General features: G+C 47.7%; 1 protein-coding gene across 3 annotated transcripts in view; it reads left to right on the top strand.

Moving 5' to 3' along the window:
* The window catches only part of ABCC1 (ATP binding cassette subfamily C member 1), a 142,060-nt gene that overhangs the window by 62,878 nt on the left and 54,042 nt on the right, over nt 1-25,140 (top strand). For 2 of the 3 annotated variants that reach the window (XM_036278741.1, XM_036278742.1), the window contains exons 6-12: nt 534-595; nt 2,355-2,486; nt 11,134-11,364; nt 12,087-12,264; nt 13,514-13,675; nt 22,082-22,174; nt 24,079-24,282. In XM_036278741.1, the coding sequence (XP_036134634.1) occupies nt 534-595; nt 2,355-2,486; nt 11,134-11,364; nt 12,087-12,264; nt 13,514-13,675; nt 22,082-22,174; nt 24,079-24,282 (1,062 nt within the window). The remainder of the gene's footprint in view (nt 1-533; nt 596-2,354; nt 2,487-11,133; nt 11,365-12,086; nt 12,265-13,513; nt 13,676-22,081; nt 22,175-24,078; nt 24,283-25,140) is intronic. The other variant, XM_036278743.1, reaches the window with a different exon arrangement.

The raw sequence follows: 25,140 nt of genomic DNA, 5'->3' as shown, positions 1-25,140 counted from the left end.
TGTGTAAAGTACTCAGAATAGAGCTAGCTAGTAGAGAATGTCAGGAGGTGTTATTGTTCTTATTGTTATTACTGCTCCCACCCTGGTATATTATGGGCTTCCTAAAGGGTGGGGTTATGTCTGTTCACTGAGATTTGTATACATGGTACTAGGCACGCAGTAGATGCTCAGAAAATGTTTGTTGAATGAATGCATGAAGGGAAGGATGCATGGAGTGAAGTGGGGATGACAGTAGCGCCACACTCTCCGGGTTGCCGTGGGGACCCAAGATGAGGCCCTGTACCATCTGTGCACAGAGCAGACATTCAGAAATACTTGCTGGGTGAAACTGGAGGAGCTGCCATGTGTTTATGTAAGGCCACTGGGCTCAGGAGAGACCTGCTTCCCCGGTGCACATTAGTGCGTGAGAGTGGCCGCCGGTCCTTTGGGAGGAAGAGTGGTCTGCTCACCGCTCCCTGCCAAGTGCTGTCATAGATGAAAAACTGAGACGTTCACTTCCCTTTTCCTCCCACCCTGTGTTTTCTCTCCACCAGAACCCTTGTCCGGAATCTGGCGCATCCTTCCTTTCCAGGATCACCTTCTGGTGGATCACGAGGTAAGACCTGGCCCTCCTGCCCCAGGCGGGCGTGGGGAGGGGGATGTGTGTGTGGCATAGTTGTGTCCTGAGTGTGCTTGCCCTGGACATGGGTCTCAGAGACACTGACCTTGTTCCCACGTTCACAAACTTTGAATTGCATGAACCATAAAGCACTTGAACCTCTGCAGATGGCTTGGCCTGGGGCAGTTAGAAACTGCACACTCTTGGCTTGGCTTTGGGTTTGGGTGTTTTTTTATGTTAGGAATAATTGTTGTTATTGGCATTGTTTCTAACCCCTCTCCATTAGAAACAATACACATGCACTGTTGGAAATGTGGGCGAGAGAAACATGCATAGTCAACAACAGAAACCTCCAGAGGCAGCCAGTCCTTCCTGTCCTTTTTTTTACATTCCTCCCCATCCCCCCACATTCTTAGCATCTTACTGGGCATTTTTGAACCTCTTCCCCTCCTGATCAGTGTTGTTCCTTGTCTCCCCCCCCCTTATTGATTTTAGAGAGAGAGATAGAAAATTGATGAGAGAGAATATCGATTGGCCGCCTCCTGCATTCCCCCACTGGGGATTGGGCCCACAACCTGGGCATGTGTCCTGACCAGGAATCAAACCGGTGACCTCTTGGTGCATGGGTCAATGCTCAACCCGTGAGCCACACCGGTTGAACTGTTCCTTGTCTTTATAAAGTTTTTACAAACATTTCTTAAATTAATTATTTTTCATACTGAATTATTTTTCAAATTACTGTTCAAGAACACCATCGGGACAGTTGGTATAATTTAAGTATGGACTTAAATTATAATTTAATGCTGCCCATGCTAGTATTTCTGATTCTGATGATCGTACTGTGGTTATGGAAGAATGCGTCCTTTTTCTTAGGGAGTGCACACTGATATTTAGGGGTGACGTGTGTAGACTCTGCACCCTACTCTGAACGGTTCAGGAAAGAATACATGACCACAGGTGTGTTTATAGAGACAGAAGATGGAAGAGTAGACGTAGCAGAGCATTAACAATGGGGAACAGAGCGAATGGTAGACAGGAATTCTTTGTACAATTCATGTGATTTTTCTGTAAGTTTGAAATTATTTCAAAATAGCAAGGTAAAATATGAGGTTAACTTTTTACTGTGAGAGTATTCAAACACGTTGAGAGACTAGTCTAATAAACCTCGCCAAACTCACCACCTGGGTTTAACAGTTATTAATGCCTTACCATATTATCCTTAAAAAACTGGTAAGCAGTCCTGGCCGGTTTGGCTCAGCGGTTAGAGCGTTGGCCTGCGGTCCAGAGAGACCTGAGTTTGGTTCCCGCTAAGGGCACGTACCTTGGTTGCAGTTTGTCCCCAGCCCTGGTTGGGTCGTGTGGGAGGCAGCCACTCGATGTGTCCCTTTCACGTCCATGTTTCTCTCTCTCTGTCTCTTCCTCTCTCTCCCTCCCACTCTATCTGAACAAAAAATGGGTGAGGATAAAAAACAAAAAACTGGTAAGCACATTGGAGCCATCCTACTATTTCCCTTCTAAATATTTGGTATGGATCTTTAAACAGTATGGTCATTTACCCTGGATGACCTAACAGAATTTAGTAGTAATTATTCAATGTTCCCAGATGTGCGCCGGTACTCAGAGTGTCCGAGATGCTCAGCCGCCTTGGGTGTGGGGCTGCACGGCGTGGCGGTGGCGGTGGCGGGCGTGTGCAGTGAGGGCCATTGTCCTCTTCCTCTTGACTCTCATCACCTTCCTCCTTGTGTTTCTGCCCCAGGTTGATGGTCCGGGGCTACCGTCAGCCCCTGGAGAGCACTGACCTCTGGTCCCTGAATAAGGAGGACACGTCAGAGCAAGTTGTGCCCGTTTTGGTAAAGAACTGGAAGAAGGAATGTGCCAAATCCAGAAGGTAAGCGTGAATCCTCTTGCCACCGGGGAAGCCAGACACACACAAGGACCCACAGCCATGTCCTTCCCCCATCAGAGGAGATAAAACAGGAGAAGTATTTGCAGGGGTCCTCAGGCCGTGGGAGTGGATTAAGGTCTGATCCCAAGTTTGGTGAGAAGGCAGAGGTGGGTTTTGTGTGGGGCAGGGGCACGGGGTGACTTCCGTTCTTTAACAACCCGGGGGACTGCCTGGGGGAGGTGGATCATGGGGGAGACGGGGGTCAGGCCTCAGAGGCTGCCTAAGTTCCTTTGTGCTCTGGAGCCTTTGTTTTCTACTTAGAGAGGGCTTTCTGAGAATTCAGCGAGATAAACATCCTCTGATAAGTTATCAGTCAGCTGAATCCACGTGAAAACCCTGGGCAGGCAGTAGTGCACAGGCGTGTTGACTCATCTGTGCGCACCAGGCTGGGTCTTCCACCCTGCCTGGGGGGACGCGTGAGAACTGGCCTGGGCTCTAATGTGGGCGCCCAAGGTGCACTGGCCACGAAGACTTTGGCCTTTAGGGGGTCTCCGCTGGGGGTTCGCTGCCTTGGGACACTGGCATATTGGTCACTTGCTTTGTTCCCAGGGTATGAGCCAGACCTAGCACCTGTAACCCCTGTGGTTGTGGGGGTGAGAGGAGAGTCCTGTTCTAGGAATTTCTTGGGGTGGCCTCTTGCAGTGAGTCCTCTTCAGTTAGCTGGAGAGCGAATGTAGCCTGTGCCGGGCTGCTGGGCGTCCTGGGCCTTCTGGGGAACAGGCACTAGCATCCTGGGCAGGGCGGTCTGGCTTGGCTTCTTGGCCTCGGTCCCAACATCCCACCCCCTCTAGCTCCTGTCTTCAGCCTTGAGTGACCACTCTCAAAAGTCAGGTCTGAGCTGCCTTACCCCACCCCCGCCCCTCCAACCCTGTCCCCACCTTTGGATTTTAAAATTCAGTTCTTCACTGGTTGCTACCAAATGGTTCTGAGTTGAACAAAATGGAGTGGAAATTTCTCTTTGACTTTTGGCCTCCAGTAGGTTAATGCCATTTTGGACTATGGTTCCTGCTGGCATGACTATAAAAACTTCAGTGGCTCTGGAAGAGAGTTTGGCAGTTTTTTTAAAAGTTAAACAGTTATTGTACCACCAGCCATTCTACTTCTAGGTGTGTGTGCAAGAAAACTGAGGTCATGTTGCTAAAAGACGTGCATAGCGCCTGTGTTGGGGCTGCCAAAGCTGGAGCAATCCAAACGTCCACTAACAGGTGGACAGAGCACAAATCACAGTGTAGCCATAAAGGGAGTACATCTATGCAATACAAAGGGATTATCGCTCGCTCTCTTTTTTTAAATCCTCACCTGAGGATATTTTTCCATTTATCTTCAGACAGAGTGGGAGGCAGAGAGAGAGAGAGGGAGAAATCCACATGAGAGGGACACATCGATTGGTTGCCTCCTGCACGACCCCAACCAGGGCCGGGGACCAAACTGCAACCAAGGTAGGTGTCCTTGACCGGAATTGAACCTGTAACTCTTTCGTCCGCGGGCCGATGCCCCAACCACTGAGCCACACTGGCGGTGGCAAAGGGGGTATCTCTTGATATGCTTGACAACATGGAAATATCTCGAAATAATTACGCCTAGTGAACAAAGCCAGACACAAGTACATACGAGGTGATTCCATTATATATAATTTTAGAATATGAACCATTCTATAGTAACAGAAATCAGATCAGTGGTTGCCTGGGACAGGGGAGACGTAGAGAGGTGGGTGGGGAAATTACAAAGGGACAGAACAGGGCGATGGGTGTGTCATTACCTTGATTTCCCTGGTGGATTCACAGGTCTATATGTGTGTCAGAACTGATCACATTGAACACTTTAAATATGTGCAGTTGATCATATATCAGTGATACCCCAGGAAAGCTATACATTCACAAAGCAGTAGTGTTTAAAGACAGGCTGACCATTTGACTTAATTGTCTCTGTTTCATAAAGGAATGCAAATGGCACATAAATGAAAAACAAAAGAAAACAAAACTCTCCAAAACATGCACGTTAAGCGGTGGTTCTCAACCTTTCAGTCTTGTCCCCATGAAGACAAAGATTTTATAACACCTCCTTTACTGGATTTTGTTGAACGAACTCAAGAAGAGTCTGAAGACTTTGACTAGAAATAAATGATAAAGGTTTATTTATGGGCTTTAGGGTCTGCAAACCGGAAGTACAACTAGGCAATACCCAGAGTGTGTTCTGGGGATCCCAGTGTCTGAGTCTGTCGGCCTGAGATGCACGAGCAGGAATGTGCAGTACAGAAAGGAAAAGTTGGATGTTGAATTGGTTAGTACGGAGACGGGGCACTAACGCTTGATGTCATGTAGCTACAGGTTACAGACAGGGCAAAACCATGAGACATGGAGGGTTAGGGGTGTGGGGTTGTGCTGGCAGCTGTTTCTTTAGGTCTTGGGGACAGTTCTGTGGTCTGCTCCCTCCGTCTGGTCTCATGAGAAAGTAGCCAGGGGAGCTGAAACACAACTTAGGCCAAGCAGGATGTTATCTTTAGCCCGCCGGAGGGTCAGACCTTGTGATCCTTACTCAGGTTTGGGCTGCTGTCAGCTGCTGCCTCGGATTGCTGATTATCAGGGGAAAGGCTAGGTCACTCAGGAGTATATATAGAGAGATGATTTGTAGTGCTAGGGTTTAAAACTAAATTAAAGTCATAAGGACCCTTGGTTTCAAGAAGAAAGAAAAGCTAACAGATCTAAAAGTAAAACAGTATATTCTTGAGAAGAATCGGTCCCGCACTCTTAGCCTCTGGATTGGTCCGAGATGGGAATCCTCCAGATGATGGCTGGTCTGGATCCTGGATGTCAGGTGGTCTGGATACGTGAACATTCTTTCCTCGTCCTTCAGCGGGAAATCAGAGGGTTACCTGGAGGCCTGATGTATATCCAGGTATTGGCGTAGGACTGGCAAGTACAACTAATAAGTTCCCAGGATGATCAAATAAGAATAGAAGAATTTTCTCAGGCCGCAACCTTCTTGGTTTTAGGAATTTAGCAGCTTGATTATAGTGACTCCATTTTATTTCTTCACTCTATTTCCTCAACTTTAAGGAAATAGACAAATAAAAATAGCCCACCACGTATCCAATTTAAAAAGTCAACATAATGATAATGCTGTCACTAGACCTTAAAAGTGTCAATGTAAGAAACATTCAAACCTGTGAAGGATTTTTCTGAGTTTATTTGAGCCAAAACTGCCGACAGTTGCCTGGAAGCAAATCAGTGGGTTGAGATAATGCTCCAGAGAATGGCAGTTTGCACCTTATTTTATACATTGTAATCTAAAGAGAAGATGCAAGTGAGTTACATGAAACCCATTGGTGATCCATTAGGGAGGAGGGAGAATGCAAAACGGGAAACCTCTGGGACTGGATGAAAAATATGATAGACACACACCTCTTCTACACAGGTGGGTACAGGATAGTCCACAACAATTAACTCAATAACAGTGAGGGGACTTGAGGTCTCCGCAGAGCGGTGCCTGCGCTTTGAGGGGTCCGGAAAAAGGAAAATTACTTTCACACTCCAAAGGTATGTTATTGTAGAGGCAAAAAGACAATAGACAAGGCTCAGTGAAGGTAAAGATTGACCTTCGTCAGGGAAGATGCCGGCCTAGGACATGACTACCCACCATAAACTGCTTTTAGTTAAAAAAAATTTAATTTCAGACCGTCCTTTGTGGTTACTTTAGGCAAGGCCGCCACACAGGCCTCCCCAGAGCTCGTCAGGTTAGCATGTGCTCCTCTTCATCCACAGAAGAAAACTAAAAGGCAAGGGATTTATAACAACAACAAATACTTCAGTGTGTACACGCTCAGGCGTGTGCGAGAATATAAATAAGGAGTCGCTGCTGGTTCCTCAGGGGAGAGTTGCCTTTGAGAGCTGAATTCTCAGCTCACCCGGTCTGCGGTTCTGGAGACCAGATCCACCATTGCCCTCATAGGCCGGGTTTTTGCTGGGTGGTCACCAGTGCTTGGCAAAGTTCCAAACGACATAGAGTCTTCCCTTACTTTGCACAGTCATTGCATTCCTGAAAAAATTTGAGGCATATTTAAACTTGCAAAAAAGAAAATGCACACTGTGCATGGGTTCATGTCGGAAGATGGCGTGGGATTCTACACTTGAGTAATTTTAGGCAGGCCTTTCACCTACATGGAGCCTGCTGGGATCTTCGTCCTTTGGGACTGTTCCGCACCTCACGGGTCTGGTCTCTGGCTCGGCCACTAGGACCATCAGAGAATGCCAGTTTGCAAAACAACCCCCCTTGAGAAGCCTATGATTTTGAGGCAGGAAAAGCACTCAACAAAACAAAACAATAACATAAAAAGGAAGAACATCTTGGGTCATTTGCATGTGTAGGTGACATTTAAGATCCTTCCAGGGCTGTACTTTCCAAGGAGGGGCTTGCTGAGGGGTGACGGTGGGATGGGGAAGGGGTGGGAATCACATCTATCTGGGTTTCCCAAACCATTGTCCTATATATTGTGAGTGCTAAGCGTGGAAATGTGCCTTAAGTTTGTAAAATTCTTCCTCCATGATTGTAGACCACAGCCGCCCTTCTGTGTCATATTGGGTACTATGGGTCAGAGACCATGCTCAAGGTATATCCAGAAATGTGGGATTTTAAGCAAGCTAAGACCATTCTAAGTGTGGGAGTTTACCTTTGCCAAAGGTGAAAGATCTGCTCTAATGGATGACAGACGGCCAGCAGCAGCCCCTCACTGCTGTTGGGTTGGTCCGAGGCCCTTCCAGTCTGCTCTCCCCACCCTGCCCTGGCAACCTCGAGGCTCTGGTGCTTCTTGGAAGAGGTGCCTCCCCTCTTCTCCAAACTCTCAGTTCCAGGCCTTGCTCTTCCTGTTCCCTCTGCCTAGAGCCCCCTTTCTGTCCCCAGCCGGACCTGTTCCCGTAACCTGTAGATCTTGGCTCCCACAAGCTTGTGAAGATCGTTTCCCTTCCAAGGCTCCTCGATGGTGAGGTCTCCCCAGTGTTCGGTTCAGGTCATGGATGGATGAGTGGCTGATGGGCATCTCTGCCCACAGCAAAATCCAGTTGAGTCAGCAAGTCCCCTTTTCTTCCCAGCTTCCGGCTTCCTCTCCTGTTTCTGTTACCCTGTTCTGGTTTTCTTCTGACTCAGACCTGCCCCTTTAACTTTTCCTTCCCCTCCCAGCCTGAGCATTCTGACGCCCCGCTTACTTCCTGTCTGTCCAGAGCGCCTGCCTCACAGGCCTCTTGACACGGGACATTTTTTTCTGACTAGGCCTTGGCTGCTCTTTCCCACTGACCTTGACCTCTTCCACCAGGACCCGAGCTGTCTTCTGCCTGGCCCTTTGGCATCCCATCTCCTGGTCACTGAAAATGGCCCTGGGTTAGCAGCCACGCAGGCCAGGGCCCGGGCCAGCTTGGGAAGCGGTGCAGAGAATGGACGGGGAGGGCTGACCGCTCCCTTCCCGTCTCCCCCTTGCCAAGAAGGCATGCTGCTGAAAGGAACAGCAGAACCCCAGCCAGAAACCCAGCTTCAGGGAAGGTCAGCAGGGAAGGACCTCACGTAGTCACCTGGACAACATGAGCAACAAATAATCCCCTGGGGCTCGTGGGATACTGCATCTCTCCCCCAGAGATGTCCATGTCCTGATCCCCAGAACTGGGGATCGGTCCACGCGCATGGCAGAGGGACTCGGCAGATGTGGTTGAGTGAAGGCTTTTGGAACGTGGAGACTTGTGTATTGCCTGGACCAGATAATCACAACGTCCTTGTCGGAGGGAGACAGGAGGCCAGGGAGAGAAGATGCTGTGCTGCTGGTGTTGAGGCAAGGGCTTTGAGCCTAGGATTGTAGGCGGCTTCTAGAAGGTGGAGAGGCGAGGAAACAGATTCTGCCTTAGAGCCTCCAGAAGGATGCAGCCCTGTGGGCCCACCTTAGATTTCTGACCTCCGGAAGTACGAAGTAACAAATGTGTGTTGTTTTAAACCACTTAGTGGTCATTTGTTGCAGAAGCCTCAGGAAGTTGTGCAGCTTCACACAGAGTTTAGATTTTACCCTGGATGCAGTGGGAAGCCTTCGGTGGAGTTGGCAGAGAGTGATGAATTTCTAGGATGGTCCCACCGGCTGCTGTACAGGGAGTTGGTTGTAAAGGAACAAGAATGGAAGGAAATGGGGAGCGGTGAGGACGTCCTGGCAGTGGTCACGGGCCCGGGTTGGAGGTGGTGGAGATGGAAAGAGTGAATAGATGACGACACATATCCCAGATGTGGAGTGGACAGGACACAGGCCTGATCGAACCTGGGGGGGGCATGAAGGTGGGGGTCAGGGATGAGCCCCATGTTTCCGGTCCTTTCCTGGGGCAGGGAGCACAGAGGAGAAAGACAGGGACTCGACAGAGCCTAGACTAGCATCCACAGTTTGGAGTGGGGACAGCACCAAGGCGGGCTGGAAGGCTGTGGTCTCCAGGGGGGAGTGTCACACGGTCCAGATGGCAGACACATGGCAAACAGGAGTCCCCCACAGTCGAGTGCTATTCAGTGAACTCATGCTGTGGAAGATTTGTGTACGTTGTAAATGTCAGGGTTGGGTGGGGATGAAGCTTAGAGTCCATGTTTAGTTGTTTGACAATGTTGCTTTAACTACATTTTGGTGGATGGGAGCCGGGGTGTGTATAGCAAATTACCCCCAACCTAGCAGCTTAAAGTAACAATGTACATTTACTATCTGGGCCAGGGATTCAGGAGTGGCCAGCTGGGTGGTTCTGGCTCAAGGTCTCTCATGAGGCTGCAGTTAGTGGGTGGACAAGGCTGTACTCCTCTGAGGGCTCGCCTGGGGCTGCAGGATCCGCTCCCAGTTGCGCATGGCTGGCTGGCAGTGCTGGCTGCTGGAAAGGCCTCACCATGGCGGCTCTTTCAGAGGCTCAGCGAGTGTCCTCGCAGCGCGGCCGTTGGCTCTGCCCAGAGTGAATGACTGAAGAGATGACAAGGTGAAAGCCACAGACAGTTCCATGACCTAGTCTTGCAAATGACGCTCTGTCATTTCTGCACTGTCCCATTCCAAAAGAGAGAGGACTCCACATGTGAGGGTTCTGATTTCTTCACATCCTTGCAAACACGTGCTGTTATCTGACTTTCTGATGATGGCCATCTAGTGGGTGGGAAATAATATCTCATTGTGGTTTTGGTTCGTATTCCCCTACTGACTAAGGATGTTAAGCGGCATTTCGTATGCTTACTGGTTGTTTGCATATGCTTTTTGCCCCTTTTAAAATTGGGTTGTCTTTTTCTTAGTGAGTTGGAAGAATTTGTTGTGTGCTTAGTTACAAGTCCTTTATCAGACTTTTGATTTGCAGATATTTTCTCCCATTCCATCCATAGGTTGTCTTTTCACTTTTTTATTTTTCCCCCTATGAAATCTACTTCTCAAAGACTGTTTGAAGCACTATTGTCTTTTATTTGGATGAAATTCAATTTATTTATTTAGTTAGTTTGTTGCTTATGCTTTTGGTGTTATATCTTAGACTCCACTGCCAACTCCAAGGTCATAAAGATTTTCCTCTGTGTTGCCTTCTCAGAATTCTATAGTGTTAGCCCTACATGTAGGTTTCTGATCCATTTCAGGTTAAATTTTGTATATGATGTGAAGTAAGCGTTGAGCTTCCTGCTTTTGTCTGTATCACTTAGTTTTCCAGCACCATCTATTGAAAAGACTATTCTTGCCTTGGCAGGTTCTCAGTGGTTAGAGCATTGGCCTGCAGACCAGTGAGTCACGGGTTTGATTCCGGTCGAGGGCACGTACCTCAGTTGTGGTTTGTCCCTGGCCCTGGTTGGAGTCATGTGGGAGGCAATCAATTGATGTGTCCCTTTCACATTGATGTGTGTGTCTCTCTCTCTCTCCCCCTCCCACTCTATCTGAATAAAAGTGGAAAAATGTCCTCAGATGAGGATAAGAAAAAAAGAAGAAGAAAAAAAGACTATTCTTTTCCCATTGAGTGTTCTTGACACCCTTGTCAAAAATCATTTGGATTTATTTCTGGATTCTCATTTCTGTTCTACTGATCTATGTCTGTCTATCCTTATGCCTGCCTTAATTATGGTTGTTCTATAGTAAGTTTTGAAATTGGGAAGTATGAATCCTCTGACTTGGTCTTTCTTTTTCAATATTGTTTTGGCTATTTTGGGTCCCTTGAATTTCCATATAAATTTTAGTATTAACTTGTTAATTTCTACAAAGAAGCCAGCTGGGATTCTGGTAGCGATTGCATTGGATCTGTAGACCCGTTCGGGGCTGGCACTTTTCTGTGCCCTTTATGTATATTAACTCATTCAATTTTCACAACAGCCCTATGAGGTGGGTCCTACTTTTATTCCCATTTTACAGATAAGGTCTAGAGAGGTTAAGGAAGTTGCCTAAAGCCACACAGCTGGCTAGTGGCTGAGCCAGAATCCGGAGTCCCTGTTCATGACCGCTCTGCTAAGCTGCCTCTGCGATGACCGGTTTTCTTTGGCTGGGCCTCCCCGGAGGGCAGGGTCCCCTGGCCCTCTCCTGCAGCCGGTGGGCCTATCTCTGGCAGACCCACATGGCTGCACACTCCTTGTGTTCCAGGCAGCCGGCGAAGGTCGTGTACTCCTCCAAGGATCCCGCCAAGCCCAAGGGGAGCTCCAAGGTGGATGTGAACGAGGAGGCCGAGGCTCTGATTGTCAGGTCCCCCCAGAAGGAGCGGGAGCCGTCCCTGTTCAAGGTGCTCTACAAGACTTTTGGGCCCTACTTTCTCATGAGCTTCCTATTCAAGGCCCTGCACGACCTTATGATGTTTACCGGCCCGGAGATCTTGAAGTAAGACCTCTTCGCTCCCAGCTGGGCAACTTTTCGCATCCTTGACTTTCCCCTTTCAATGCTCACTTTCCCTTAGGCTCAGGTGGCACCATAGGGTCAGGTGGCATGCTCCAGGCGGCTTACAGCCCAGTCTCTTGATCTACCTGCTTTGCTTAGTGCTTTGCTTTAATAGCATCTTAATTAAGGCCACTTTGTTTGCAAGAAGCCTACTATACTCCCCTGAAGTCAAAAGGGGGACGAGAGAGGATTTTCTTGGGAAGTGAAGAGGGCCAGGTCACATGAGAACTGCACCCTCAAACCAGAAAGTCAGAACGGAGGTCACCTCTCTCTCCTCTGTGTCTACCTTCCTCCCTCTCTCTCTTTCACTCTCATTGTCTCTGTTTCCTTTCTCTGTGTATCTCTTTGGGGCCACACATTTGTTCTCTAGCCCTCCCCACTCTGTCCCCTTATGCTCTCTATTTGGTCGCCTTTGCGTGACTCACCGGTGATGAGATGGCACAGTCAGTGCAAGAAGCCTAAGGCGCCCTGCGATGCATGAGCGGTTTGGGCACCCTGCGCAGTCAGACCACCGCCGCGGCTGGTATTTCATCTTTAAAATTGGAGTACTGATGCTTGCCTCTCCTGGCTTGGGAGAAAGTCGAAATGCTGAAAGTGAAGGACTTTTCCCTGCACGGGCATGCCACAGTGACACCATTCTGGGCTCTATCCTCGCTCCTTCGCAGATTGCTCATCAACTTCGTGAATGACAAGAAGGCCCCGGACTGGCAGGGCTACTTCTACACCGCGCTCCTGTTCATCAGCGCCTGCCTCCAGACCCTCGTGCTGCACCAGTACTTCCACATCTGCTTCGTCAGCGGCATGAGGATCAAGACGGCCGTCATTGGCGCCGTCTACCGGAAGGTGGGTGACGCCGGGTCGTGGGCGCGTGGGCCGACTTTGATATCTGCTGCAGCCCCAGAACCAGTAGGCACGTGGCTGGGTCACTCTGGGGCCACCACGGGGATGGCAAGCCCAGCTTCTACAGCAGCGGCTCTAGTGTGGCCTTCGTGACTGCAGCTGGCAAGGGTAGACAGTTCTGTGGTAGGCCTCAGCAAAGCTGATTTCAGGATGTCCGTGGGCCCCTGGGTCAGCTGTGGAAATTGAATTTCTTAGGTGGAAGTTGATTTGGGGAAATCCAAGTTCAGATCCTTGCTCTGCTGTTCACAGTCTGTGTTTGAGCGTGTTCTGACTCTGACTGAGTGGATGGCCTCTCCCCTGGATGATAGGGTCCGTAGCAGGTGTCTGCGCACAATGTTAAAGGGACTGGATTACCTTCTTGGTCCCTTCATTCCATAGCCTCTGGTGCAGGGACACCACTTGGGCCCCATTGGTTGGGAAGAGACTCCAGCAGATAGTCAGGAAAAATGGTTCTCAGCCTGTCTGCAAGTTAGACTCACCTGGAGAGCTTTAAAATCTTCTGATGCCCAGGCCACACCCGACCAACCAAATCAGGACCTCTGAGGGGTGGGACCCAGGCATCAGTAGTTCTAAAAGTCCCCAGTAATATTGTGAATCCATGTCTGAGGACCAGGGTGATTTTGTCTGTCCAGGTGATGTTTGTCCCTGTCTGGAGATATTTTTGGTTGTCATAATGGGGGTTAGGGGCATCTAGTGGGGAGAGGCCAGGGGTGCTGCTAAACATCCTATAATGCACAGGACGTGACCCAGCCTTGAGTGTCAGGCATGCCGGCATTGGGGAACCCTGGCCTCTCCTTGGCCTTCAGTGTTTCTGGGGACGAGCAGCAGCAGCATCACTTGGGAGCCTGTTAGAAAAGCAGAGTCCCAGACCTGCCCCAGACCTGCTGAGTCAGAGCCTGCGTGGTAGTAAACTTCCTGGGTAAGGCGTGTAACACAAAAAGTGTGCAAAGCCTGGGTCTAGGTGACTTACACCTTGAAGAGCTCACGAGGGGGGGCAGTGAGTGCCATCGGTAAGAGCGAGGGTTTCGTGATGAGGCGGACGAGCTGGAAGGCAGGGAAGCGGCAGGGGAGGAGGAAAGAGCAGGGTCTTCCCACTCCTGAGCAGTCTCCTCTCTTCACACAGGCCTGGAGGCAGAGTCCAGGGCTCTTCCTCTGCCACATGCGCACTCTTGCTCTCTCCTTTGTCCCACAGGCCCTGGTGATCACCAATTCCGCGAGAAAATCATCCACGGTCGGGGAGATCGTCAACCTCATGTCTGTGGACGCCCAGAGGTTCATGGACCTGACCACGTACATTAACATGATCTGGTCAGCCCCTCTGCAAGTCATCCTTGCGCTGTACCTTCTGTGGCTGGTGTGTGTTTGATGTGGTTCCCCTTCATGTGGGGAGGGACCTCTGTGTGTGGGCATTGGGTGGGAGGGAGTGGGTGTCGATGATCAGAACCTCTATAGCTCTCTGGTATTTCTCGCTGTCATTTGCATTTTATTTTCTGACCCATCAGCCAATTCCTGTATATTTTATTCATTTCCTCAGTTGTTGGGTTTATGTTCTCTTTGGTGGCATGGTATTTGTTTGCATTCACCTTTCCTTTTTTTTTGTACAGGCAAGTCACTCACATTCTTTTTTTAATTGATTTTAGCGAGAGAGAGGGAGGGGGAGAAAGAGATAAGAAAGATCGATCGGCTGCCTCCTGCACACCCCCTACTAGGGATCAAGCCCTCACCAGGCATGTGCCCTGACTGGAAATTGAACTGATGACCTCTTTGTGCATGGGGCATTGCTCAACCAACTGAGCCACACCAGCCAGGGCTCATTCATCTTTCTTTTTTTTTAAATTTTTTTTAATTATCCTCACCCGAGGACATTTTTTTTATTTTTTGTTCAGATAGAGTGGGAGGGAGAGAGAGGAAGAGAGAGAGAAACATTAACGACGTGAAAGGTACACATTGAATGGCTGCCACCCGCACAACCCAACCAGAGACGGGGACAAACTGCAACCGAGGTACATGCCCTTAGCGGGAACCGAACCCGGGTCTCTCTAGACCACAGACCGACGCTCTAACCGCTGAGCCACACCGGCCAGGGCTCATTCATCTTTTCTTGAGAGCATATGTTATTAACAACCCTATAACACGCACACCATACTTCCGCCACTGTATTCTCCCGAACTTCACTTAACTCATTTATTCACTAGTCTTAAATTATGTTGATCAAGATAATATCTGTTGTTTGCAAAAGGATAGCGATGCATCAGCTGGAACTCTCCCCTCCCATGAGCAAACTCAAATATACAGGTATGCTGGAAACAGCAGCTTCTGAATAACAAAGATAAAGAGACCAAACAGAGATGGCTGGGAGGCTGGGGAAGCCCTGGGGAAACTCTGAGTTGGAGGAGTGGGTGCTGCCATTGTTTACATTCTCCTCCCCTTCCTGGGGCTGGTGGGAGGCCTGATCTGGGCCTGTCTGCAAGATCACCACAGCAGTTAACCATTATTGCCCGGAGCTGTTTGTCTCAGCAAAGGGAGCAAAGCAGGAAGGCCAGGAACCACTCCAGTCAGACCAGCCCGTGCCCCAGAAGCCATGCGTGCCTCACCGAACTAGCTGGATTCCCAAAACTACTCAACGCAAGAGCCTACACAGAGGTCACTTCTACACGAGACCACTTTCTATATAACAAACAAGAGGGAGATGTATAGCCCTGGCCAGTTTTGGTCAGTGGTTAGAGCGTCAGACCGTGGAATAAAGAGTCTCGGGTTCAGTTCTGGTCAAGGGCACGTACCTTGGTTGCCGTTCATCCCTGGCCCTGGTCAGGGTAGTGTGGGTTTCTCTACCTCTCTCCCCACCCCCCTCCCTCCCTCCCACCTTATCTGAGGATAAATGGGGGGAAAATATCATTAGGGCACTGGCCAGCTTGGCTCAGCGGTTGGAGCATCAGGCTGCGGACCAGAGTCCTGGTTTCGGTTCCCGCTAAGGGCATGTACCTCAGTTGCAGTTTTTGTCCCTGCCCCAGTTGATGTGTGGGTGGCAGCCACTCGATGTGTCTCTCTCACATCGATGTTTCACTCCCAGTCTTCCTCCCTCTCTCCCTCCTGCTCTATCTGAAGATAAATGCAAAAATGTCCTTGGGTGAGGATAAAAAAAAAATTTAGGAGAGTTGTACAGAGAAGACTGGCGAGATGCAAGGGCTCTCTGGAGGCTATGGGAATTCTCCAGGGTCAGAGGGGCTGTGAGCACCATTTGTTATGTCTCCCTCTGTCTCCGCGGGGGGGGGGGGCTCTATTCAGATGCTCTGACCTAGCTGCAAGGTTGCTGCGGTGTGTTTCCAGAACACCACCTGAGTCCATTTCAGCCTCGAATGAAGGGAGGAAGCTGAATAGAATCAACAGGGTGTTACTACACAGTGTGGCCTCCCCACTTGGAACCACTCAGTTGGCCAGGGCTTTGGGCACCTTAGGTACCTGCTCAGCTCCTACCAGCTTGCCAAAACCACCTGGCACACACAGCCTACACAGAGCCTGCTTCTCCATTAGGCTACCTTTTCAAGACTGGGAGAGATAGCTATTTTGTCTAATTTATTTAAAGAAACGTAGAAAATCAAACAAAATGAAAAGACAGCAGAATCTCTCTCAAATGAAAGAATAAGAAAAATCCCCAGAAAAAACCCTAAGGAAATGGAGATAAGAAATTTGTCTTTATTTGTCTAATAAAGATTTCAAAGAAGTAGTCATAGGATGCTCACCAAACTTGAGAGTGGAATAGAGGAACTTGGGGGAGAATAACAATGAGAAAGTATAAAAAAGAACAAGCAGACCCAAAGAATACAATAACTGAAATGAAACATACATTAGAAAGAATCAACATCTGAGTAGCTAATACAAGAGAATGGATCAGTGATCTGGAAGACAGACTAGTTGATACATTAGAAAGAATCAACATCTGAGTAGCTAATATAGGAGAATGGATCAGTGACCTGGAAGACAGAGTAGTTGAAACCAACCAATCAGAACAGCAAAAAGAAAAAAGAATTTTAAAGAAAGATGAGGATAGTGTAAGGGACCTCTGGGATAATATCAAGCATACTAACATTTCACATTGTAAGGGTTCCCAGAAGGAGAAGAAAGAGAAAGGTATGGAAAACCTATTTGAAGAAATAATGGCTGAACACTTTCCTAATCTGAGAAAGGAAACAGATGTTTAGGTCCAGGAAGCACGGAGAGTTCCAAACAAGATGAACCTGAAGAGACTCACACAGAGACATAAGTAAAATGGCAAAAATTAAAGAGACAATCTTGAAGACAGCAAGAGGAAGATGAGTAACATCTAAAGGAAACCACATAAGGCTAGCAGCAAATTCACAGGTCAGAGGAAAGTGGCAGTATATCTTAAAAGTGCTGGAAAAGAGGAACCTACAACCTAGAATAATTTCCCCAGCAGTGTTATCATTCAGCATTGAAGGAGAAATAGAGAGTTTCTCAGGCAAGCAAAATCTAAAGGAGTCCATCACATTAAACCAGCTTTATAAGAAATGTTAAAGAGTCTTCTTTAAGGAGAAAAGGAAAAGCCATAACCAGAAATAAGAATATATGAGAAAGGAAAAAAATCTCACAGATAAAGCCAAATATTTAATAAATTACAGAGAATCAGGCTACTGTGAGGGTCAAAAGAAAAACAGATCAACTCAAACTACAGTACGTAGGTAGGAGATACACAGCACAAGAAGATCTAAAACATGACATCAGTAACAGCAGATGTTCAAACGTAAATGTCTTGAAGTAGACTGCTATGGATAATGATATACATGGTGGGGCAAAAGTAGGTTTACAGTTGTTCGTATGGAAAATAAGACAGTCATTAATAATAATGCAAGAATAAACTCTGTGTTTTGTGTACTCACAACTGTGAACCTACTTTTGCCCCACTGTGTAGATAAACCTTCCAGTAACCACAGACCCAAAATCTACAAAAGATATATGAGGAAGAAAGAAAGGAACACTAAGGAACAGTAAACCACAAGGCAAGAGATCAAGAGAGGAGGAAAGGCATAGAGGACAGCTATAAAACAACCTGAGAACAATGAACAAAATGGCCTTGAACATCCTTAATCATTCCTTTAAACGTAAATGGATTAAATGTTCCAAGGAACGACATAGGGTAGCTGAATGGATTTAAAAACATGGCCCGCCCTGGTCGGTTTGGCTCAGTGGTTGGAGTGTCGGCCTGGAGACCAGAGAGTCCCAGGTTCGGTTCCCGCTAGGGGCATGTACCAAAAACAAACAAACAAAAACTATGACCCATTACCTGGCCTGTGTGGCTCAGTGGTTGAGCGTCAACCCATGCACCAAGAGGTTGCCGGTTTGATTCCTGGTCAGGGCACATGCCCAGGTTGTGGGTCCAATCCCCAGTGGGGGGCATGCAGGAGGCGGCCAGTCGATGTTCTCTCTCATCGATTTCATTTCTCTCTTCCTCTCTCTCTAAAATCAACAAAGAAAAAAAATTAAAACAAAACATGACCCATGTATATATATACTGCCTGTAAGAGACTCACTTCAGATCAGAAGACACACACAGACGGAAAGTGAAGGGATGGAAAAAGATATTCCATGAAAATAGAAACGAAAAGAAAGCACTCTCTTTTTGGATGTGTCTCCTCGGGCAAGGGCAAGACAAGAAAAAAATAAACAAATGGAACTCTATCAAGCTAAAGTGTTTTTGTGTAGTGAAGGAAATCAAAACAAAAAGACAACCTACTGAATGGGAAAAGGTACTCGCAAATGATACACCCGATAAGGAATTAATACTCAGAATATATGAGGAAACTTTTACAACTTAACACCAAAAAAAAAAAAAAATTCCAACTAAAAAATGGACAAAGGACCTGAATAGACATTTCTCCAAAGAGGACATACAGATGGCCAACAGACCTGCTAAAATATGCTCATTATCACTAATCATCAGGGAAATGCAAATGAAAACCACGGTGAGCTATCACCTCACACCTGTCAGAATGTCTACCATTAATAAATCAACAAATAACAAGTGCTGGTGAGAATGTGGAGAAGAAACCCTTGTGTACTGTTTGTGCAATTGTAAATAAAAAGATATATGCACCCCTAAATGCCCATCAACAGATGAATGGATACACAATAAAATATTATTCAACAATAAAAAAAGAATGAAATCTTGCCATTTGCAACATAATGGATACAGAGGTTATTATGCTAAGAGAAATAAGTCAGACAGAGAAAGACAAATATATGATTTTACTTATATGTGGAATCTAAAATAGCAGAACAAATGGATAAACAAAACAAAATAGAAATGGATCTATAGATACAGTGAACAAGCCATTTTTGCCAAAGGGGAGTGGTCTGGACAGATGGGAATATAAAAAAAAAGATGAAGAAAATTAGTTGGGGAAACTGACAGGGATAGAAAGAAGGCACTACATTAAAATTATCTGCATGAGAGTCCACTACCAATGTGTGCCAAGTAATAAGGTGGTTATAGAGGCCCCTGTTTCAGCCAGCAATACTTTTTTTTTTGCCCTCAGATTCCTTGGAGATCTCTTGATGCAGTTTGTGTTTGAGGTAAATAGGATCACAGTAGGCATCATTGCAACATCTGAATATACTTTCCTAAAAATAAAAATAGCCTTAAGCAAATAAAGGGAATTTTGCGATTATAGACACATAACTGAAAGTCCAGGGATTTCAGATATGTATGGATCCAGGAGTTCAAGGAATGCTATAAGGACTCAGTTTTATTTTTTATTTTTTGGTCCTATTTTCCTCTGAGTTGACTTTATTCTCAGTGGGATTTTACAGCTTTGGGCTTGTATCATTTTTACAGATAGTGGTGTCAGAGAAAAAAATAGTCCTTTTTGCCTTAGCCAGAGCCCCACTGAGGACTCTGATTGGCATGGCACAGTCCTGTTCACATCCCTGAACCAATCACTATGAGGCAGGAGGCAGAGTTCTCTGGTTGGTCAGCCTGGATCACAAGCCCTTTCTCACTGTGGAAGGGGTGGAGGTATGATTGACAACCCTTCTACCAGGGGAGGGGCAATTCCCCAAATCAAAAGATGATGAGCAAAGATGCTCATATCCTAACATATGCCTTATTCTTTCCCTCCTCTGAGCCTTGGCGTGTGCCTTTCCTTCCACCAGGAATGTCCTTCTGTCCTTTCTCCCTAAGGATGAAACCCCACCCATCCCTCAAGGCTGTGACAAATGCCACTGATTATTTTCCTTCTCAATTAGATGGACTTACTCCTTTTTCGAACCCCAGTAGTTTTAGTATAGAAACTCATCTGATTTTACCTTTTAGAATTACCTTTTACCTTTTTGCACACTCAGTGGACCACCTCCTCTCCTGGGAACATGTTAGCTACTCATGGACTCACAGAGTCTTGTTTTCGTATCCTGTGGGTACCGTCCCAGCTGGGCCTGGTCCATAATAGGTGCACAACAAATTATCTGTTGATTTGACTGTATTGTGTGTGTGTGTGTGTGTGTGTTTATAAAGCAGACAGCAAATGGTTACAAATCGTTTCTATTAATGAAACGTAGAAAATAAATACCAGAATTTAGATACCAAAAGTCTTTTCTGGAATCCACTTCCCCAGAAGGTGTTGCTGTGGAATACTTTTAGAATTGCCTTTGGGGTTGGCTTATGAACTAGGAAGAAACTTGCTTTGTTTTCAGTGAGGGTTGCTGAATGAGTTATTGGCATTTGGGACCAGATTCTTCTCTCTTGTGGGAGCCACCCTGTCTGTTGTAGGATGTTTAGCAGCATCCCTGGCCTCTACCCCCTAGATATCAATAACACAACACTCCTCTCAGCCCCTCTTCTGACAACCTACATTTTTCTAGACACTGCCAGATGTCCCCTGGGGGGAAATTCCTTTCCAGTTGGGGACCACTGACTTAAACCAGAAATAGGATTTCTCTGTTTAATCCTCAAACACATGCCGTAGTATAGTGGATGACAGTGGGCTGTGGCATCAGACTGCGTGGGTTCAAATCCCGCCTCTTCCATTGCTAGCTCTGACTTTGTCACTAAGCATCTCTAAGCCTCAGTGTCCTCTTCTGTAAATTGGTGAGGGTAACGGTACTTCTCATCATACGGATTTTGGGAGAATGGAATGAATGGATACAGGTAATGTTTTATGGAACAGTGCGTGGTACACAGATGTTTTCAGTCTCTCTCAGTTCCTGTTGTTTGCTGTCAGAGTTCTGAATGCTTTCGATTGTTGGTAGAAATCACCTTTGTTCTCAAAGGTAGATTAATCTTCACATTACCAAGGCCATTGGATCAACAGTAGTATTTTTTGGAACTGGGTCTGGAGCCCTTGCAGGTGACTACTTTGAGGGTACTAACATCCCTATTTTTCTGAATGTCTAAGGGAAAAACGATCACATGACCCTGGAGGTTCCATCTGTATGTTTCAGCTAAGTACATACACACTGGGCTAACTTCTCAGGCTGTCTCCTGGTATGCGAGGAAGCTGAAAGATACCGATCTGTATGGTCAGCTCTTCTTAACCTCTCTGAGACAGTTTCCTCGTTTGCAAATGGGACAAGAGAAAAAGTCTGCAACCTCTTATCTACAAATCCCAGATCCTAAGGAGCTCTGAAATCCCAAGGTTTTTCTTAACTGATTTGGTGGCAAGACCTGACCTGAGCTGATGTGAGCTGTTTATAACCTTGCTTATTTCTCTCAGTGTGAATCTTTCTGTCTTGCTGCTGAAAAGTCAGGGCGTTTGGTTACGGAGTGCCGTGCTGGGCCCTGGCGGAGTGTCGTGCGGAACGGTGTCCCCGAGAGCACGCCAGGGTGATGATTCACTAGGAGAACTCAGGGCTGTATTTTAGCACAGGAGGCTGAGTGAGGGTAGAGACACGGGTGGAAGTTTGGGGGGAACCAGATACAAGCTTCCAAGAATTCTGTCGGTGGCCTCACACAGGGTGCCCTTGATTCCCCAGCGACCAGGTGTGGCGGCCTCAGTGGAGCCCGGCTGGCCATGGAAGCTTGGTAGAGACCTGGAGTCTAGGTTTTTACTGGGGCTGGTCACATAGCGTAGCCTCGGCCAGGCACTTACCAAACTTCTGACTCCCAGAAGGAAAGGGGTGTACTGGTTGAGGCACAGGGAGCTGCTGGGTTCTGAGAATGGTGAGAATCCTCTCCCAATCCGAGCTCCCAGGTGCCAGCCTAGGGCCAGATGTGTAAGCAGACCTTCAAACAAGGCAAACCCTCAGGCTGGCTGTGTTAACTGTTTCCTGCTCCACACCTTATTACCTTTTAAAATTATTAAGTCCTACCTTGGGAAACTCATTTAGTCCCAAGAGTTCCGATAAAGAATCATGGACCTGCATGTTCTTTTTTATTTTTCTTTATTGATTTTTAGAGAGGGAGAGAGAGATAGAAACATCGATGAGGAAGAACACCTATTGGCTGCCTCCTGCATGCCCCTCACTGGGGATCGGGACCACAACCTGGGCATGTGCCCTGACCGGGAATCAAACCAGCAACCTCTTGATGCATGGGTTGACGCTCAACCACTGAGCCATATCGGCCGGGCACCTGCATGTTCTTAAAGGGGTTGTGGGATCCCCTGAGATTCTTAGGAATAAATCTGAAAATTTAACAGCCCACTGTTGAGTAAAAGTAACGGAACTGCCTGGAACTTGCTGGGCAGTCTGAGTGGGGTGGCCCAGCCTGGGAAGCCCTGTGTAAAGACCTTTGTCCTCTTTCCTTCCTTAGAACCTGGGCCCCTCTGTCCTGGCTGGGGTGGCTGTGATGATCCTCATGGTTCCCCTCAATGCTGTGATGGCCATGAAGACCAAGACCTACCAGGTAGGGTATCTGTCTCCACTGGGCTCCAGGCTGGGCCCTGGCCTGAGGTCTTTCTACGTGGCTTTTAGCAGAGTTCTTTTTGCTCAGGATGTGGGGTTCTCAGCCCTGCCTACCTTTTGGGATTCCCCTGAGGAGTTTTAACAAATGCTGCTGTCCGGGCCCTAGTCCTGGGATCCTGATGCACCTAATATGGGTGGGCCTGGCATCAGGAGTTTTCGAAGCTTCCCAGGCGATTACAATGGCAGTCAAGGTTGTGAGCTCCCGAAATGATTAGACCTAGTGGGCCAGTGATTGAAAGCACGTCTCCGAGCCTGTGAGAAATCCCTTATCTCCCTAGAATTGATTCATTTGTGTGTGTGTGTGTTTTAAAATTACTCCATACACTCCCCACTCTCACCTTATGCTAGGTGCAGTGACAAACTCTTTAGTTTCTGAGATGCTTTGTATTTTTTAAGTTTTGTTTTTTCCTTTATTGATTTTAGAGAGAAAGGGGAGGGAGAGATAGGAACATTGATTAGAGAGAACATCGATTGGTTGCCTGCTGCACGCCCCCCACTAGGGATCAGGCCCACAACCTGGGCATGTGTCCTGACCGGAATTCGAACTGGTGACCTCCTGGTGCATGGGTCGAAGCTCAACCACTGAGCCACATCAGCTGGACATATTTTTTAAGTTTTTAAATTTCCTAATAGCAAAGTGAATACATTCTCATTATTAAAAATGTTCAAATAATACAAAGGTGTGGGATGGGCCCTTTCCTAGCCTCTCAACCACAGTGATCATGGTGAGGTAAATCCTTCTAGAACTTTCTGTGCATTTATGTAGAGACCTGATTACATAGTTAGGGTTGGTGTGTATATGTGCGTTTTTTGTGGTATTGTTACCACATATATTTTTACACAGGTGGGCCTGTTTGGCAGCCTGATGTCATCATTTGACACCATGGCTTGGAGACCTTTCTGTGGCGTGCCACAGTCTGACTTCATTCTCTTGAACTGTTGCCTAATGGTCCATCACAGAGATGGGCCAGAGTTCACGTCTCTGCTCGTTGTTGATGGCTCCCTGTTGAAGTGCCTGTGGAATTTCAGATGAGAGGGCCCCTGGCCTCCCTCCCTGGTGGTGCCAAAGGAGAGATGATTTCCAGGACGTGGGCCTGTTGGAACGAGGCCTCGTCCAGCGAGGGTGGGGCAGGCAGGAAAGGAAAGGCAAGGAAGGGCGCCTGTGGCTGTGTCACCTTTCATGCTCATGACACGTGGGCTTCCCTGAGCAGCCACCTCTGAAACGGCTCCAGTCACTGGCTCTCATCTCCTGTTGCTTCAAGTGTCATCTGTGACCCGGGCATGACATTGCACTCCATGATAGGGTGCTCGTGAGCATTACATGCCCACATGCATGGAAAGTGCTCAGAAAAGTGCCTGGCATGTGGAACGTGCGAGATGAGATGCTGTTAGCAGTCCTTAACAACTGACTGGCGTGGACACCCAGGGTCCAACCCAGTGGCGGCTGTTCGAGAGACGCTTCAGTATTTTAACGACCATGCACTGGCTGAAAATTCACAGAGAAAGTAACAAAATGCAGGGGGGAAAACCCAATGTCATCTCTTGTGTGTTTGGATCTGCAGAGTAGGGACCATGTCCCTGAATCCTGAAGGATTTTTCTTATCTCTGTTCCTCAACCCAATAGGTTTCTTTGTGTCTAATTTCACGTGATCTGAAGCGTTTCTTTTCCCCGCTGATAAGAGCCCCTTACAGTGTGCTCAGGGTCAGGAGTGGGGTTTGCGGCAATTGCAGGGTCCGCTCGGTTTTCACACCCCCAGGAAGCCCGTGTTTAGTAGACAGGGATGCCGAGGCCTGAAGTGGGCGTGCCAGCTCCCATTGTGGGGCTGATTGCTCTTCTCTTTGAAGGTAGCCCACATGAAGAGTAAAGACAGTCGGATTAAACTGATGAATGAAATTCTCAATGGGATCAAAGTGCTCAAGCTGTACGCCTGGGAGCTGGCCTTCAAAGACAAGGTGCTGGCCATCAGGCAGGAGGAGCTGAAGGTGCTGAAAAAATCTGCCTACCTGGCCGCCGTGGGAACTTTCACTTGGGTCTGCACCCCTTTCCTGGTGAGTCAAGCCAACTTGATCTTGGCCCACATCATTTTATGTTTTGTTGTTTTCATGCCTGAGTTACTTCAACAAGGCCTTCTCCTATCATTCCTTTAAAAACCGTCACGCGCACCCCTTTATTTTATTCATGACACTTAGTAGCTTCCAGCACTGTCCGTCACAGGTTTCCTGTGAAACAAGGGGTTTGCGCCAGAATGTCCCCCAGCATTCTCTGCTTCCTCCATCGAGAGAATCTCGCTAAGAAGATAAATGTCAGCTGAACTAAACCGCGTGCTTCGTGCCGTGGTTGAGCTACATGATGGCGCCGGGCCCTTCTCTATTGCTGACTGGTCACAGACTGGCATCGGCTGTGCCCAGTGCTCCCCATGTCACGGGGCAATGCCAAACACACTCTAATATGTACGGGCCCTCTCCTCTGTGGTGTCTCTGTCCCCTGGAGGCCAGCTCCAGGGAGGCGGGGACTCTGCCTTTTCTGTCCGCTGCTGTGCTCTCGGTGCCTGCACTGGGGCCAGCTGGGATCAGCGGATACTTTTCATTCCTTGTAAGATAAAAACTCAAACCATGCAGGAAGCTATAAGGCAAAAAGTAAATTGTCTTCCCTCCCATCTGTCCCTCTCCTCCAAAGTGACAATTTTGTGTGTCTTTTCAGGAAAAAAAGGTCTTATGTATATAAATATTTATATAGTGGAAGGGAATCATGCTGTACCTAGTGTTCTGGCCCTTTTTTGGACTTAATTGTGTCATCTCAGTTCATGCATTCAGATCTCCCTCGTGTCTTAACAAGTGCCTGTCCAGCGCATGGAGGTGCTGTCGTCGACTCAGCCCGTCTTCCCGTCCTGGATTCTGAGGATGGTT

Source organism: Molossus molossus, unplaced genomic scaffold (genome assembly GCF_014108415.1).
Source record: "Molossus molossus isolate mMolMol1 unplaced genomic scaffold, mMolMol1.p scaffold_m16_p_3, whole genome shotgun sequence".
In the NCBI taxonomy this organism is placed as follows: Eukaryota; Metazoa; Chordata; class Mammalia; order Chiroptera; family Molossidae; genus Molossus; species Molossus molossus.
Note: the sequence above shows the minus strand (reverse complement) of the source record. Positions and strands in the feature narration are given on the sequence as shown.